We start from the raw sequence: 16,076 nt of genomic DNA on the forward strand, positions 1-16,076 counted from the left end.
TAAAGGGTCCCCCGACATGGATCCCATGTTTCGCCGTAAGGCTGCGTCGGGAGGGACAGCAAATTTTAACAATCTGTAAATAAATATATAGAAACGAATTACATTAGAATGAGACCAAACAAATAGGGCAAGCTGAAGTATTACATACAGAACGACATACCAATATCCGTAGTTGTGTAGATTCGGCTTGCCCCATTAACGGTTGTTCTTTTATTCTCTATTTCATGCTACCTATCTTTTCCCTCTTCTCCTGTCTCCCTTACCCCTCTCCTCTTTCTCGCCTGCTCCCACCCCCTGCCCCCTGTTCATTGTAATTTCCTCCTTATTTTGAGTTACTTGTAAACCGGCGTGATGTGCCATACGAACGTCGGTATATTAAAAGTTGTTAAATAAATAAATAAATAAATAAATAAATAAATAAATTAATTAAAATAAATAGTCTCATTCTAATGTAATTCGTTTCTATATATTTATTTACAAATTGATGTTAAAATTTGCTGTCCCTCCCGACGCAGCCTTACGGCAAAACACGGGGTCCATGTCGGGGGACCCTTTAAAGACATATATGTATACAGGAGTTGCCGCCTTGTGAAATATTTAACCTTTATTGATGAAATTTTACATGTGGACCAATAAACTCTTTCTGCACTTATTTTTTGTGTATTATTGATGCTGAGTGCAGCTACAGCTCTCCTTTGTTTTTTTTCTACAGCAATTTCAGCCATTTTATAGATGAACTTGGACGGGATTCATTGAGCTTGTGGACACTGTGCTATCTTGTTGTATTGCAATCAAGGCAGTATGTTGAATATTCATGTACAAAGAACATATGTCCAAAGTGAGCTAAAGGAAATCTGAATGTTTCATATTGACTGTCAGTACAATATTAAGCATATGTTTTGAGTATTTAATGTAAAATCTGGTTTTGGTAATCTCTTCCTTCAAAAAAAAAGAAAGAAAGAAAAGAAAAAACCATCTACAAAAGATGACAAGGGTTCCAAAATAGACCCAATACAAGCTAAATACGTCTTCCAGGAGATTAATCAATTTTTTGTGAATTTTAGGTACAGTATAGAATTCTGGAGTTCTTAGTTTATTTGCTGTCAAAAAGGAAATTTCTCTTTGGTTAAACATCTCTGTCTCCTACCACAATTTCCTTATTAATAAGAGTCCAATTCTTCCACAGGGTCCTGATCCAATTTACTAAAGTACCAAATATCACCCAATGGATGTCTCACCTCCATAATATATTGATTTCTAGTTTGGATAGTAATAGTTCCTCCCTTATCAGTGGGTTTTATTACAAAGTCTTTGTTAGCCTAAAGTTCTTTAAGCTCCAACATTTCCAAATGAATTTGGTTATAGGAAAGACTAGGTATATTTTGTTCCAACAAAGTGACTTCTGCCAACACCAACTCCATATTGTTCCAACGAAGTGACTTCTGCCAACACCAACTCCATATAGGTCCCAGAAGTATCCAGCAAGATTTCAGCTAGACTACCGATGTCTCCAAAGTTAAAATGGGGTATTGTGGAAAGAGATATATTTGTAAGAGTAAAGAATCTAAACGTGTATTCTACATTGGAATGAGCTGTAGAAATAAAAAGGCGCAAATGATAACCCTTCCTTCAAAAGTCATTTTCTCATATGCAGGAAAAGGTTTTGAAGGAAGGGTTATCATTTGACATTATGGCCAAGGTTGGCCCGCCTCCACAAAAGGACCAGAGGATATTGGACAAATGCGTATCCGTAATTAGGCATCATGAGATATATCCTCATCTATCCTGTTCATGAATCACCTGAAGAGGCTTGGAATGCCACCCTTTCATTTTTTGTAGAGCATTTCAGCTGTTGCCAAGAATAAATAACTCCTGATTTATAGTCATATTTGGTTCTGTAAGATGTATGTATTTTTCCGCTCAGAGGATCTAAATTGGTCAATTGCTGCTGAGTGCGCTGTATACGACTTGTCAAACTCTTCAACAGAAACTAAGCTTTGAAGAGCCTTTTTTAATGTTTGAACCACTTGTTTGAGGTCCTCTGATTTTTTTTTGTAGTGTCTATGATCAGGAGCATATGGTACAATGCACACTTAAGATTGGAAATCCACTTATTCATGAATTCTTCATCTGTAAAAAAAAAATATATAAGTTTGCTCCCTTTTAACTAAAACCACTTGGAATCATGTGCTGTTTCACATACTGTAAAAGCTGTACCATAAGATCTGGCCAAGATAACATCCTGGAAGACTTATTGTAGCTTCTATTGGGTCTATTTTGGAACCCTTGTCATCTTTTGTAGATTTTTTTTTTTTTTTTTTTTTTTTTTTTTTTTAAGGAAGAGGTTACCAAAACCAGATCTTATATTAAAGACCCAAAACATATGCTTAATATTGTACTGACAGTCAATATAAAACATTCAGATTTCATTTTGTCACCTTGGACATATGCTTTTTATGCACACATATTCCTCAGCAGACTGCCTTGATCATGATACAACAGGTGTTAGCACAGCATCCACAAGCTCAATGAAGTCCCTTAGAGCTCATTTATAAAATAGCTGAAATTGCTCTAGAACATACCGGTAATTATTTTCATTTTCTAAATTAATTCTATTTACAACATCATGGCTTTGCAATGGGGACTACTATGGCCCCCAGTGTACTAATTTCATATGTAGCACAATTCGAGAAACAGTTCCTATCTTCCTCTCCATGTTTTCAGTTCATCCACATTGGTCTAAAATCATAGATATTTTCTCTCTCTAGACATCTACAGTTGATCAATTACAATCTTTCAATAATTGGTTGAATAGAGTTGACCCAAATTTACAATTTTATAAATTTTCTTTATTAACAATTGTCAAAATACAGGACAAAGTCTTTAACATCTATAGAGTCTGCATCATAAAACTTACAGTGGTATCGATAGCAGTATTCTGCTGAGTACATACAACATCCCACACAAGTTTGAATTTTAAGTTTTAAGATTTCCCCAGTAACAATGCAGAATGTGCCCATTTAGACATTAAAAAATGTAATAATTGAAGATATGCAAAAATCACCAGCCAGAACCCCAAAAATCCCTTGAAGCTCAGTGAAATCACATACCTTATTCTCATTCCATATCTGCCCTAATTGGACCAGTCCCAGAGATGCCCATCACAGGAATGCCAGATTCTCAGCCCTCTTTTGAAAGTCTGGGGTGTATCTAATGGGAGAACTAAAATAAAAATCCCTGGGCCTCATTAACACCAGTCTCCGTTTTTTTTTCCAGATTAATAATGTGCATTCTGCAAATGGAGGCATCTGATAATCTACCATCTACTGCCAGGATCCCAACAAGAAGAAAGAAAAAAAGAGGAATATCCCCCAGCAGAACCTGTTCTATTTCCACCCATTGTTTTCTATTTTCTAATATATGGCCATCTACAATAGCTTTCAGCTGAGAAGCCACATAATATTTTAGAAGATTTGGGACCCTCAAGCCCCCATCAACTTTGGCCTGAAGCAAAACAGATGAAGCCACCCGTGGAGGTCTTTTTCTCCAAATAGAGCATTTGCCAAGCTCTAAGTAAAGTCTTAAATAAGACATGGAACTGTCTGGAATAAATAGCATAATTTAGGTAGTGTATTCATTTTCATGACTGCTATTGTCTCCAACCACAACTAGGAATGTCTATCCCAGATTTCCAAATCCTTTTCAATATATTGAATGAGTGGTCTATAATTAAAATGGAAAAGCTCATTCTGATCAGAACTTACATTGACCCCAAGATAACGAATATGACTCTTTGCCCACTTAAAGGGAAATGCGCCTTTCAACCCAAGGACAGCATGATCCTAGAAGTGTATTCTCAATATCTCTGACTTCCATATTCACTTTACAGCCCAATACTGTCCTAAATTCCTTCATTTCAATAACTACAGCTGCCAGAGAAGACTCTGGTTTAGTAAGAATGAATATGATATTGTCTGCATATAGATAAATTTTGTAATGACCTATACCTAATCTGATTCCATGCACACCCACACTCCACATAATCCTCTCCGCAAATTATTCTACACTAAATGTGAACAAAGGAGAGAGCAGGCAGCCTTGTCTTGTTCCTCTGCCACCTGGAAAATTATTTGAGTAACCCCAATTGATCTTTATGCAGGCTTCTGGGCACCTCTACAATTCCTTCACCCACCCAATGAAGCACTGTCCGATCCCTAATTGATCCATTAACAAAAACAGAAAGGGCCAATGAACCCGATCGAAAGCCTTCTCCACGTTCACTGTAAAAAGAAGAAGGCAATTGACGGGCCGGAGCATAAGACATTAAATTCAAAATCTTTCGGATATTTTGCCAGCCATATGTCGTGGCATAAAGCCTGCTTGGTCACTATTTATTAAGGAAGTTATTACCTGCCATAACCGCTGTGTTAAAATCTTAGCCAAAATCTTCAAATCAACATTAATAAGACACTGGCTGGTACAAGCTACATACCATATGGTCTTTCCCATCTTTTGGAAGCACAGTAATCTCTGCCACAATATCATCCCATTGTAGTTTACCCCCATCTCTCTAATGATTAAACACACCCACCAATGACTTAACTAAGAGAGACTGAAATGTTTTATAAAACTTTAGAGTATACTCTAAGGTGGAGGGTCTTCATAGGATGACATACAAGGAGAGATTGAAGAATCTAAATATGTACTCCCTGGAGGAAAGGAGGAGCAGGGGTGATATGATTCAGACTTTCAGATACTTGAAAAACTTTAATGATCCAAAGACAACGACAAACCTTTTCAGTCAGAAAAAAATCAGCAGAACCAGAGGTCATGAGCTGAGGCTCCAGGGAGGAAGACTAAGAACCAATGTCAGGAAGTATTTCTTCATGGAAAGGGTGGTGGATGCCTGGAATGCCCTTCCGGAGGAAGTGGTGAAGTCTAAAACTGTGAACGACTTCAAAGGGACGTGGGATAAACACTGTGGATCCATCAAGTCTAGAGGGCATGAATAAAGTGGAGGCATTCAAACACTGCACGGAGCGGCAGTAGCCACAGCAGCATTCAAACACTGCACGGAGCGGCAGTAGCCACAGCGGCATTCAAACACTGCACGGAGCGGCAGTAGCCACAGAGGCATTCAAACACTGCACGGAGCGGCAGTAGCCACAGAGGCATTCAAACACTGCACGGAGCGGCAGTAGCCACAGAGGCATTCACGGAGCGGGATGCCAGTGGCCAGTAGTTGGTGTTCCACCTTCACGGAGCGGAAGGATGGAGGGCTGCTATTTCCAAAATAAATAAATAAATAAATAAAACAAAACAAAAAAATAAAAACAGGGGTGGGTAAGAGTATGGGGCAAGGGGGTGGCCTGCTTGTTACAGCGGTTGCTACCCCTAATTGAGCTGGATGTCACTTGGATGCAGATACAGAGCTGCTCTCTAAATTGGGTGGAGGGGAATTAGGGCTGGAGGGTACTGGAAGCCAATAGTAACAGGTGGGAGAGAGAAAAAGGGAAAAAAAATGGATAAAGTGCGTAGCTTGCTGGGCAGACTTGATGGGCCGTTTGGTCTTCTTCTGCCGTCATTTCTATGTTTCTATCCCTGGTGCCTTACCCACTTTCAGATCCTGTATGGCTAAGAGTACTTCAGAGGTCAATATTGGGCTATCCAACCTTTCCCTATATAAGTTACTCAAACGGGGAAGTTAAATATCTTCAAGATACTGTTCAATACTATTGTCTAAAACATTGAGATCCCCAGCATAGAGTTCAGCATTAAATAGGGTGAACCTGTGTACTCTCTCGGTCTATCCCATCACAAAATTAATTTTCTGATCTTTAGTTTTCAAAATCTGAGTTTTACAGTTTTAGCTTTCAATTTCTGGGCCAATATTTTGCCTGCCTTATTCCCATACTTATAATGCACTTGTTTAATTCTATCTAGCTTACAGTCTCCCCAGTTTCTACCATCTTCAATTCATGCCTAAGAGCGTCCAAAGTGCACAAGGTATGTCTATCAAGATGCTGTTTATGAAGCAATTCTAGATCATGAATCTTAGCTTTCAGGTCTGCTATCCTCTGTCCTCTTTCTTTTTTACTTATAAGAGGCAATGGCATTTACCTTCCCTCTCACAATTGCTTTAAGGCAGTCCCAAAGTACAGTGGGAACTATACCACTCACATCAATAAGCTTAAGGAAATCTAAGATGGCATCTTATATCTCTCTACATGTCTCTTTATCTTGTACCAAAGTATCATTAAATTTCCAAAAGAGACACCCAGTTTCATTAGGCTGCCGCAGGGCATCCCACCAAATTGGAACGTGATCGGATCATGTGATGGATCCGATCTCCACCAGAAAATAATCTATCTGGGTATACACATTTGGGTACATTTTAAAAAAGAGCGCGCGCGCGTACTTTTGTTCACGCACCAGGAACGAACAAAAGTACGCCGGATTTTATAAGATACCAGCCGCGTATCTTATAAAATCCGGGATCGGCGTGCGCAAGGGGTGCACATTTATGTAACTTGCGCAGCCGAGCCCTGCGCGTGCTGCCCGTTCCCTTCCACCCCCCCGCACCTTCCCCTCCCTTCCCCTACCTAACCCACCCCCCGGCCCTATCTAAACCCCCCCTACCTTTATCGCACAAGTTACGCCTGCTCAAAGCAGGCGTAACTCACGCACGCCGATGGCCCGCTGCCGCACCATCACCCGACCCAGGGGCTGGTCCGGAGGCCTCGGTCACGCCCCCGGGCTGGCACCATGCCCCCAGGAACGCCCCCGAATGTCGTGCCGCCCCCGACACCCCCCCCCCCCCGACTTACATGCGTCCCGGGGCTTGTGTGCGCCACCGAGCCTATGCAAAATAGGCTCGGCGCGTGCAGGGGTTTTTTTTTTTTGTTTGTTTTTTTGTTTTTTTTTAAGGGTTACACGCTTAACTTAAGCGCGTAATCCTTTTAAAATCCGGCCCATTGTGTGGTTTGGAATAAAAGGTATAATTCCGTTCAGATGAATGCCACACCCACCAAAAGTCCAAAAGCTGCCATTTTTCAGCTAAATGTTTCAACACCTCACTCAATCTGGAGGAGCTATCAAGTGGTGGAGATCAGATCAGATTGAAATGACCTCCCATTATTAGGCTGATATCTATATGCAAAAGAAGCTGGCAATCAAGGTATTCAAAAAAATTGCCTTGATGGATATTAGGTGCATAGCTGTTCAAAAGGGTATATCGCTCATGATTTAAGGAGACCTACAGAAGGATGTATTTACCATCCTCATTCTACAATACAGTTCCTACATGAACCATAACCTCCTTAGAAATAAGAATACACACACCCCCATATTTATTCCTCTTTGAACTAGATGCCAAGAACATGTATAGAAAGGAAGACTTTTCCAATAATCTTTGATTTCTCTTACGTAAATGAGACTCCTGTAGGAAAATCACAGAAGCCTTTAAAGTGTACATTTTCCCAAAGAACTGTCGCTTAGATGGAGAATTAGGCCCTTTAGTGTTAATACAAACAAACCTAAGTTTCTCCATCAGCTACTTCCAAAGATAGAGATGATATAGATATAAGGAGAATAGAGAAACGCCCAACCTTCAACATCTCCCATGACATCTCATTTAAAAATGTCAACATCATGTCCCCTGATGTGTTTCCCTGCCACAGACTAAAAGAAATCCCCACTAATCCCTCCCCCTCCCCTTCCTCAACCACCCATCTGGCCATCTTTCAAAATAACAGGCCTTTCCCAAAGGAGAAAAGGGACATTCTGGCAAAGCTCCATGAGCATCCATCCCCATCTATATGATTAACAGTATAAAAAGAGCAATAATATATACAGTATGTTAATCACGCATGATATAACAGTGCAGTAACATAGAAACACAAAACATAGTCTTATGAACATGTGATTCCACCTGCATCCCAAATAACCTGTAAGGGCTCACCAACCAACCCATAGGCCACACTTATGGAAGTAATAATAACCTAGCTAAAGCCCGGTTACATATTCAGTCACGTCAGTGCAGAGTGTTGAGATTGATTATCATCTGAGTTGTGCCGTAACCTGCAGCCTGCCTTCCAGAGTCTTTGCCACTTAGGCTGCTCCACTTCTTGATGCTGTTTTTGTTGAGACAAAGAGGAAACAGCTATGCCTGCCGCCTGTAGGCTAACCTTCGTCTCTGACTCAGTTCTGACTTTCGAAGTGAATCCACTGTAAATGCCAGCCCCCTTGGAAAGAGCCATCGGTAGCGTATATTCTCACTATTCAGTAAGCTGGTTACTGATTATAATTCTGTGTTCCTGCAATGTTGTGGGCAACAGATTATTGTAGATCAATATGGTGTTGCCGTCCCAGTTTAAGGAATCCATTTTGCATGCCAGCTGAAAGATCTTCAGTAGGTAATTATGAAAGCACGCTATGAAAGCTTTTGGAGCATTATGGGGAGCATGCGCCGCCGCCCCTCCCCAGCCCCGCCAAAGCTCTGTGCACTCGGCTTAAAATAATTTCATGCAGCTCTCCATTATCACTGCACTCATTATTAGCTTGCAGAAGAGCCCGGCATATTTTTTGAACCACATCAGAGGCATTATTATATTCCTCCACTTCAGGGACTCCTCGGAATCACAGATTGGAAAGCCTAGATCTGTTCTCCAGAACCTCTAATTTACTGGTGTATTCCTCATTGTTTTGTAGTAGCTCTGTAACAATCATTCAGCTGTCATTTGCGAGGCTTGCTCCTCCATACCTGCCTCCACATTTTCCACCCTGCGATTGAAATCCATGACCTCTGACCTCAATTCACTGACAGTCTTCTGAAGTTCATCCTTAATAGATTTTATATCCATCTGACTGTCACGAAACCATTTACAAAAGTCAGCTTTTGTCAGGGACTCTGCCATTCCTGCTGCGGCACCATTATCAGTAGGCTGATGCTCGTTCTCTTCCACCATGTAGACTACCTGGCTAAGAGCCTCAAAACGAGACCCACTAGATTCAATCAAGAACTGCCGCAGAACAACAGATGTTTTACGCATAGCCATGCTTTCAGTGCTCAAACACCTGAGTCAAGAAATAGATCAGAAATACAATCTGTTTTCCAAAAATAGCTTATTTATTTATTTATAAACTTTTATATACCGGTATTTGTGGGGACATCATACCGGTTCACATAATAACTGCAAGGTTGGAAAGTACATTTCAACAGGGAGAGTAACTGGGCGCGGGGATAACCAAAAGGCAGAATGAAGGATAGAGAACAAGAAGGTCATAACCAGAATAACAATAATAAAATGGGGATGCTGCGGTACTAAGCACCTAAGCATCCATCTTGCTGGGTGACATCACAAGCCCCAAATGTACAATTTTCTGTTACCCTTGATCAGAAAAACTTATTTTTTAGACATTTTAATTTACAAAACACATAACTTACTGGAAACATCATTATATCACAAGCTTAGGAAAAGAAATACTTTGACGTTTTCAAGTTTCCATCCCTACAGATTCAGATTTCAATTGCCAGTGCGTCAGTTTATGCAAATATGCTGCATTTGTTCTAACAAGAAAGACTTTGTAATCCAAGCTAATGATCTTAAGTGCTCATCTTCTCGCAAAAGGCTATCCTTTTGCAGCCATCAAGAAAGCATATAAAAGAGCCTTCAGTACTGAACAACAATGGCTACTAAATGTCAACAAAAGGATTCAGAAAATAAAATGGTCTGTGTGTTAAAATACTCTCACATAGTTAAGTAAGGTGGTTTCTATCATTTTTAAACACTGAAAGGTTTTACAACTTCACTCGGTATTTTCCCAGTCTCCAATGATTGTATATACATGAGGGAGGAATATTTATTTATTTTATACTTTTATATACAGTTGTTCCATAGTCAATCAACGGTTTACATAAAACCAAAGTAAAAGAAATTAAAAAGTACAACACAAAATCAAATAAAAATAAAATATCAAATTGAAATAAGGGATAAATATAGTAAATCAAATAAAAGGTAAAAACTATAAATAAAATAAGTTACATAAAAGTAAAATACAGCACGAAACTTAAATGGGATAAAAAGAAAAAAGAAAAAAAAAAAACATGTCAATATTTCAGTGGTGGACCTTACCATATTAGCAGACCTTACCTCAACTATGTTAAACAGCCAATAAATTTCTCACTTACTCAATTTTTCTCCCTTATTAGGGCAGTCATAATCATTTGCTTTCATCAAATGCTTTTCCAAACAACTAGGCTTTTAGATTTTTTTTTTAAACTTTAAAATGTGCCTGCATCCTTAAGTTGGGTAGCAAAGGGTTCCATACCTTCGGGCCTGCAATTAAAATAGCTCTGTCTCTGACTTCACTAAAATGGGCCGAACACACAGAGGGCACAGCCAGAAGGGCTTTGTTAGCGGATCTAAAATTTCTTTGTGGGGTATAAAAAAATGTAATGCCGCATTAAGGCATTCTGTAATTTTTCCATGGACAAATTTTTGTAAAAGACATCAAACTTTATATTCAATTCAAAATTTAATTACCATATTTTTCGCTCCATAAGACGCACCTGACCATAAGACGCACCTAGGATTCAGAGCGGGAAAATAAAAAAATAAAAAAAATGGTATGCTAAACAGACTCTGTTCCCGGGCATCTGTGCGTCTTATGGAGCAAATTAGGGTAGGGCATAAAATGTTTTTTTGTCCCTATTACCCATCCCAACCCTTTAAATTTAATTAACTACAACCCCCCACACTCCTGACCCCCCCAAGACTTGCCAAAAGTCCCTGGTGGTCCAGCGTGGGTCTGGGAGCAATCTCCTGCACTTGGGCCGTCGGCTGCCAGTATTCAAAATGGCGCCGATAGTCTTTGCCCTTACTATGTCAAGGGGGCTACCGGTGCCATTGGTCGGCCCCTGTCACATGGTAGGAGCACAAGATGGCGCCGGCCGTCCATTGTTCCTACCATGTGACAGGGGCCGACCAATGGCACCGGTAGCTCCTGTGACATAATAAGGGCAAAGGCTATCGGTGCCATTTTGAATACTGGCAGCCGACGGCCCAAGTACAGGAGATTGCTCCCAGACCCACGCTGGACCACCAGGGACTTTTGGCAAGTCTTGGGGGGGTCAGGAGTGTGGGGGGTTGTAGTTAATTAAATTTAAAGGCTTGGGATGGGGAATGGGGACAAAAAAAACATTGGTTGTAGTTAGTTTTTTTTTTTAATATTCACTCCATAAGACGCACATTTTCCCCCCACTTTTGGGGGGGAAAAAGTGCATCTTAAGTAGCGAAAATTACGGTAAAATCAAAGTAATATGGTCAAACTTTTTGCCATCAGAGAGAACTATCGCTGTTGCATTCTGTAATAGTTGTAATGGTCTAATAGTGCATCCTGGCAAGCCTAATAAAAGAGTTAAAGTAATTCAAAAAAAAGTTGTATTACCTTGGCTATTTCTTTTTTAGCTCATTGTTAATTTCTCTTTCACCTTCTCTACAATCCAAGTTGCATTATGTCCCTGTTTTATTGTAACTGCTATCTTCCTATTCTATCACATGTTAATGTTAAATGTTTTAAGTATTTATCCTTTTGTCACACCCTGTTTATTGTAAACCGGCATGATGCGACTCCCATCGTGAATGCCGGTATATAAGAAATGCAAATAAATAAATAAATAAATAAATTAGAAAATAAGAGATTGTAATACAGTACAAAAATTATCCAGCAAGAGAATGGGTTTTTAAACGCTTCAAAGCAAGTAGTTTGTTATATCCATCTTTAATCTTTCTACTAATATGTTTTCTCATATTCAAGGAACTATCAATAATTAAACCTAAATCTGATTGGGTGGTTAATTCGATTTCAAAGGTGTCCATTTTGAAAAACTAATGATCATTACAAGATACTTCTCTATTTAATAGGATAATCTCTATTTAATAGGATAATCTCAGTTTTGTTTAAATTTAAACAAGTTTCATATTAACAATTACGCGGTGCGTTCACATTTTCCTATTATTGCGTGAGATTAACAACTTTCTCCCAGGGGAACACAAGACTTGTGGCAAGAGTTCCTTTTGTTAATCTACTATTGTTGGGACTGGGTGGCAAGATCCTCAGTCAGGACATTGTTTTAAGTTGACAAGATCTGCGGACTGTCATTGTATGCCCATGTAACAAAAGTGTATATAGGTAGAATAAAACTAAAGATCTGCATTTGACTAACAGAACACAAGAGTTGTATTACCACAAAAAAACTACAAGCTCCATTGGTAATGCATTACCTGGAACATCGTGTGTTTTAGGACTTGCGCTAGGGCATTCTTGTACGTATACGAGAGTCGCCTAAAGGAGGTTATTGTGAAATGCGTGTCAATGTCCAAGAACAATGCTGGATTTATTTTTTGAAGACTGTTACACCATATGGACTAAATCTGGAGATAGAATGGTGCTCAAAATCTGAATACAAAAAAATTATGCAAATTTCTTTCACATATAACCTGCATCTACTATAGTCCTTCTTAGTCCTTCTTAGTCCTTCAGATTTGGAAACTGGTGCCAAAATGTCAGTCGCCGGTGTTTGAATGGTGAACAACACTGGGGCAGCTTTTGGTGAACAGAATACTTTGTTTTTATCTAATTATTTGTTTTGTATAGTAGTGATGCAGTACAAGTCCCTTCTATTTCCTCCTAATGCAGAATAATACTTCGAAATGCGGACCATGTCTGGGTGACTGCATTAGCTGGATAAGCAGAAACAGAAAAGTCTTAATTGCATACAAAACTTTTTTAAGAGATTTTTTGGGACATTACTTGTGGATGCCATTTGATTAATGAAAAGGTATAAAGATATAATATCAGTAGTAACTATTATGGTGGCACATTAATTCTTTGACAAGATATGTATATTTTGGAGTGGTTATATAGTGTTTGAAATGCTTCCTCTAAATTGTCTTGGTACACCATTTTGTGTCTTTTCATTTTATCATAACATCATTAAACCGATCCGATATGGTAATCTACTATGAAGGTCGGTATATAAAATTGTTAAATAAAAAAAAATAAATAAATAACCAAACCTCCCTGTACAACCTATCATTGAACTATGAATAGCTCTCACATTCAGAAGCTAGGCTATTTAAAAATAAAGTCATCCAAAAATCAAATTGCAGACACACTGCTTAGTTTGTTGACCAACCTGTATGATTTAAACATTTTAAGCACTGTCAATCCTTATCATCCACCTGTCATTTTATACCTTGCAAAAGTAAACCATTTTATTTTAGACAGGGAAAATTTTACTATAGCTATTGTTGATTGTAAGTGCAAAGGATGTACAACCTACAGGGGCAGGTAAATAAACAGGCTGCTCAACGGAGTGGAATTAAGCATCCAGCTTCTGACAGAAAGCCAATACCTTACAAATGGGACTGTCTAGTATTGGCTGCCATAGACATCTGCATTCCACTCTCTAACTCCTATTACTCATGAGTGCCCAAAGATACAGTCTGTTATCTTGACTCTTAGCGGCTTTCGCTAGTTTGTTTCTGCATTAAGCATGATGAATGAATTTTAGAAACTCTGATAGTCCTAACTTAAATTTATAACAGTGAAGGAAAACCACTGACCATAGTCACTTCCTTTTCACTCAGTGATACTCACCCACATATGCTTCATCATCCACAGGGAGTCGATATGACATGCAGAGATATGTATCAGACTGCAAAAGAGAGTGAAAGAAAGAAAAAAATAATTATATATATATTTTAAGATGTTACAATATTCTTTATAAATTATCTAAATTAAAGTTGAGGATTTCTAATATTTAAATCTTCAAACTGGCTTTAGTCTTCTTTCATTCACTAGAATTATTGTTCCAGGGACAGGAATAGGAATATCTAGTTCTAAGAAATAATAAGAAATAGAAACTATAAATTGCACCAAAAAAATGTAACAGCTTTGGTTACCATTTGTTCATGAACTGAAATTTACTGTCTTTTCATATTTGCCAGTACAGAGATATGCTAATTGCATATCTATTTATTAAAACATTTTATACTACATAATAATGAGCAAGAAAGTATATATAGGGCTCCAAAAATGTGATGACCAAAAAACTCCAGCTAGAGCTGCACATAAGAACAAGAACATAAGAGCGATGGCATAGACTGGGGGTGTGCTGAAAAAGCTCATACATTCACCTTCCCCACTTTGATCCTACCAACTTCTCTATCCATTGTGACTGTACCAACATTTGAAAGCTGGAGCTCTAAGCAAAGGAAGCACCACGACCAATGCAGGGCTGGTGCGTATCCCAACAGTGCACACCATAGACTATGTCCTGCCGAAAGGAAGGAAGAGGTTAGGGAGGAAGGAAGGAAGGACTGAAAAGAGAAAATGGAAATAAAGGAAGGTAGAGAAGGACCGAAGGAGAAAAATGGAGGACTGAGGTTCACCGAGGGACATGGAAGAGTAAGAATTAGAGGCAGGAAAATAGAGGTTTGGGTATAATTGAAAGAGAAGAAGAGAAATGGAGGACTGACTGGGAGTAAGAGAATGGGAAAGGCAAGCAAGATATTGACTGTGAGAGAGAAAGTAAAGGAGGAAGAATAGGCACAGGAGAAGTTAAAGATTGTGAAGGAAGATATAAGGGTGTGACACAAACAAAAGATAGGCAAGATGGGGTGAATAAGTGTTGGAAAGCATAAAGAGTGGGAAAAATGAAAAAGTGAGAAGAGAAAGATTTTGGTAAAAAAAGGCTGAACAGAGAGGGGTGACAGAGAAAGGAAGAATCAGAGAAAAGTAAAATGAAAAGAAAACCAGGAAAAAAAATTCAGAAGGGAGATGAGGAAAAATTGCAAACATGATAGAAAAAGAATTCCTCAGATAACAAAGGCGGAATGTCCTGCATGAATATGAGCTGCAGTCTGAACGGTGGACCCAGCAGCTGACTGAAAATGGAATTTAGTCCCCCAAGACAATATGGACCCAGCAGTAAAGAGGAGGCACAACTTTGTTCCCCCAGGAAGGGCATGGGCCCAATAGCAGAGCAGAGGCAGAGCTAAGGAAGCAACCAGCAATGAGAAATTACTACTTGCCTGATAATTTCCTTTTCCTTTCCAGGACCTTTAAAAATTTTTGGGAGGGTGGGGGATGCGAAAGAATTAAATTTATAGGGTTGGGGGTGGGTTTTTTTTTTTCAGCAAGATACAGCCGATTAAAACGGGTAAGAATCGCGAGAACAAAGATTTCCCGCGGTTTTTACCCGAACTCGATACCGGAAATGAGTCCGGTACCGATTCACATCCCTACTATGCAGCAGACCGCCAAGAAATCCAACACCAGGTTAAAACTCCACAAAAGAACTGGTAACTGCAGAGGAGGATGAAGATGTTATACTCCCTTCAAGAAATGGGCCACATCAAGATGAGCCACTACCTCTACCTTTAAGGAATTAAGGGCCAACCCATTATTTAACCGATCCTGTAAAAATTCCAAAATGAGCAGGATCTTAACTAACTGAGGAAGAACACTGCAATCCTCACACCAAGCCTCAAACACTGGCCAAACCCGCATATAGGCTAAGGAACTAGAGAACTTTCGAACTCGTAGCAAAGGTGGTAATCACCACAGAAGAATATCCACGCTTCAACAAATGATCCCTCTCAAGGGCCAAACCATAAGACAAAATCGTGCCAGATATTCTTGAAGGACAGGCCCCTGCTGCAAGAGATTCCTTTGTGGCGGAAAACGAAGGGGGATCTCTACCAGGAGTCTTCGCAGATCTGCTTACCATAGTCTTCTGGGCCAAGCCCGTGCCATCAGGAGCACCATCCTCCTGTGGCCTTCGATCCTTCAAACTATTCTGCTCAATATGGACAATGCAGGAAAGGCACACAGCAGCTTGTCTTCCAGCCAGACCTGCACAAGAGCATTGATATCCAAGAATTTCAGATCATTCCTGCTACTGAAAAATTGAGGAACATTTGCATTGCGAGAAGTCGCCAGTAGGTCTAGAAATGTACGGCCCCAGCGATCCACTGTACAGCTCCCACTGCACAGTTTTTAAAATACTA

General features: G+C 39.5%; 1 protein-coding gene across 3 annotated transcripts in view; it reads right to left on the minus strand.

Annotated features, from left to right (window-relative positions):
• PAM (peptidylglycine alpha-amidating monooxygenase) overlaps window positions 1-16,076 on the minus strand; it is a 780,628-nt gene that overhangs the window by 398,917 nt on the left and 365,635 nt on the right. For all 3 annotated transcript variants that reach the window (XM_029572646.1, XM_029572654.1, XM_029572664.1), the window contains exon 5: window positions 13,663-13,720. In XM_029572646.1, the coding sequence (XP_029428506.1) occupies window positions 13,663-13,720 (58 nt within the window). The remainder of the gene's footprint in view (window positions 1-13,662; window positions 13,721-16,076) is intronic.

Source organism: Rhinatrema bivittatum, chromosome 1, assembly GCF_901001135.1.
Source record: "Rhinatrema bivittatum chromosome 1, aRhiBiv1.1, whole genome shotgun sequence".
Classification (NCBI taxonomy): Eukaryota; Metazoa; Chordata; class Amphibia; order Gymnophiona; family Rhinatrematidae; genus Rhinatrema; species Rhinatrema bivittatum.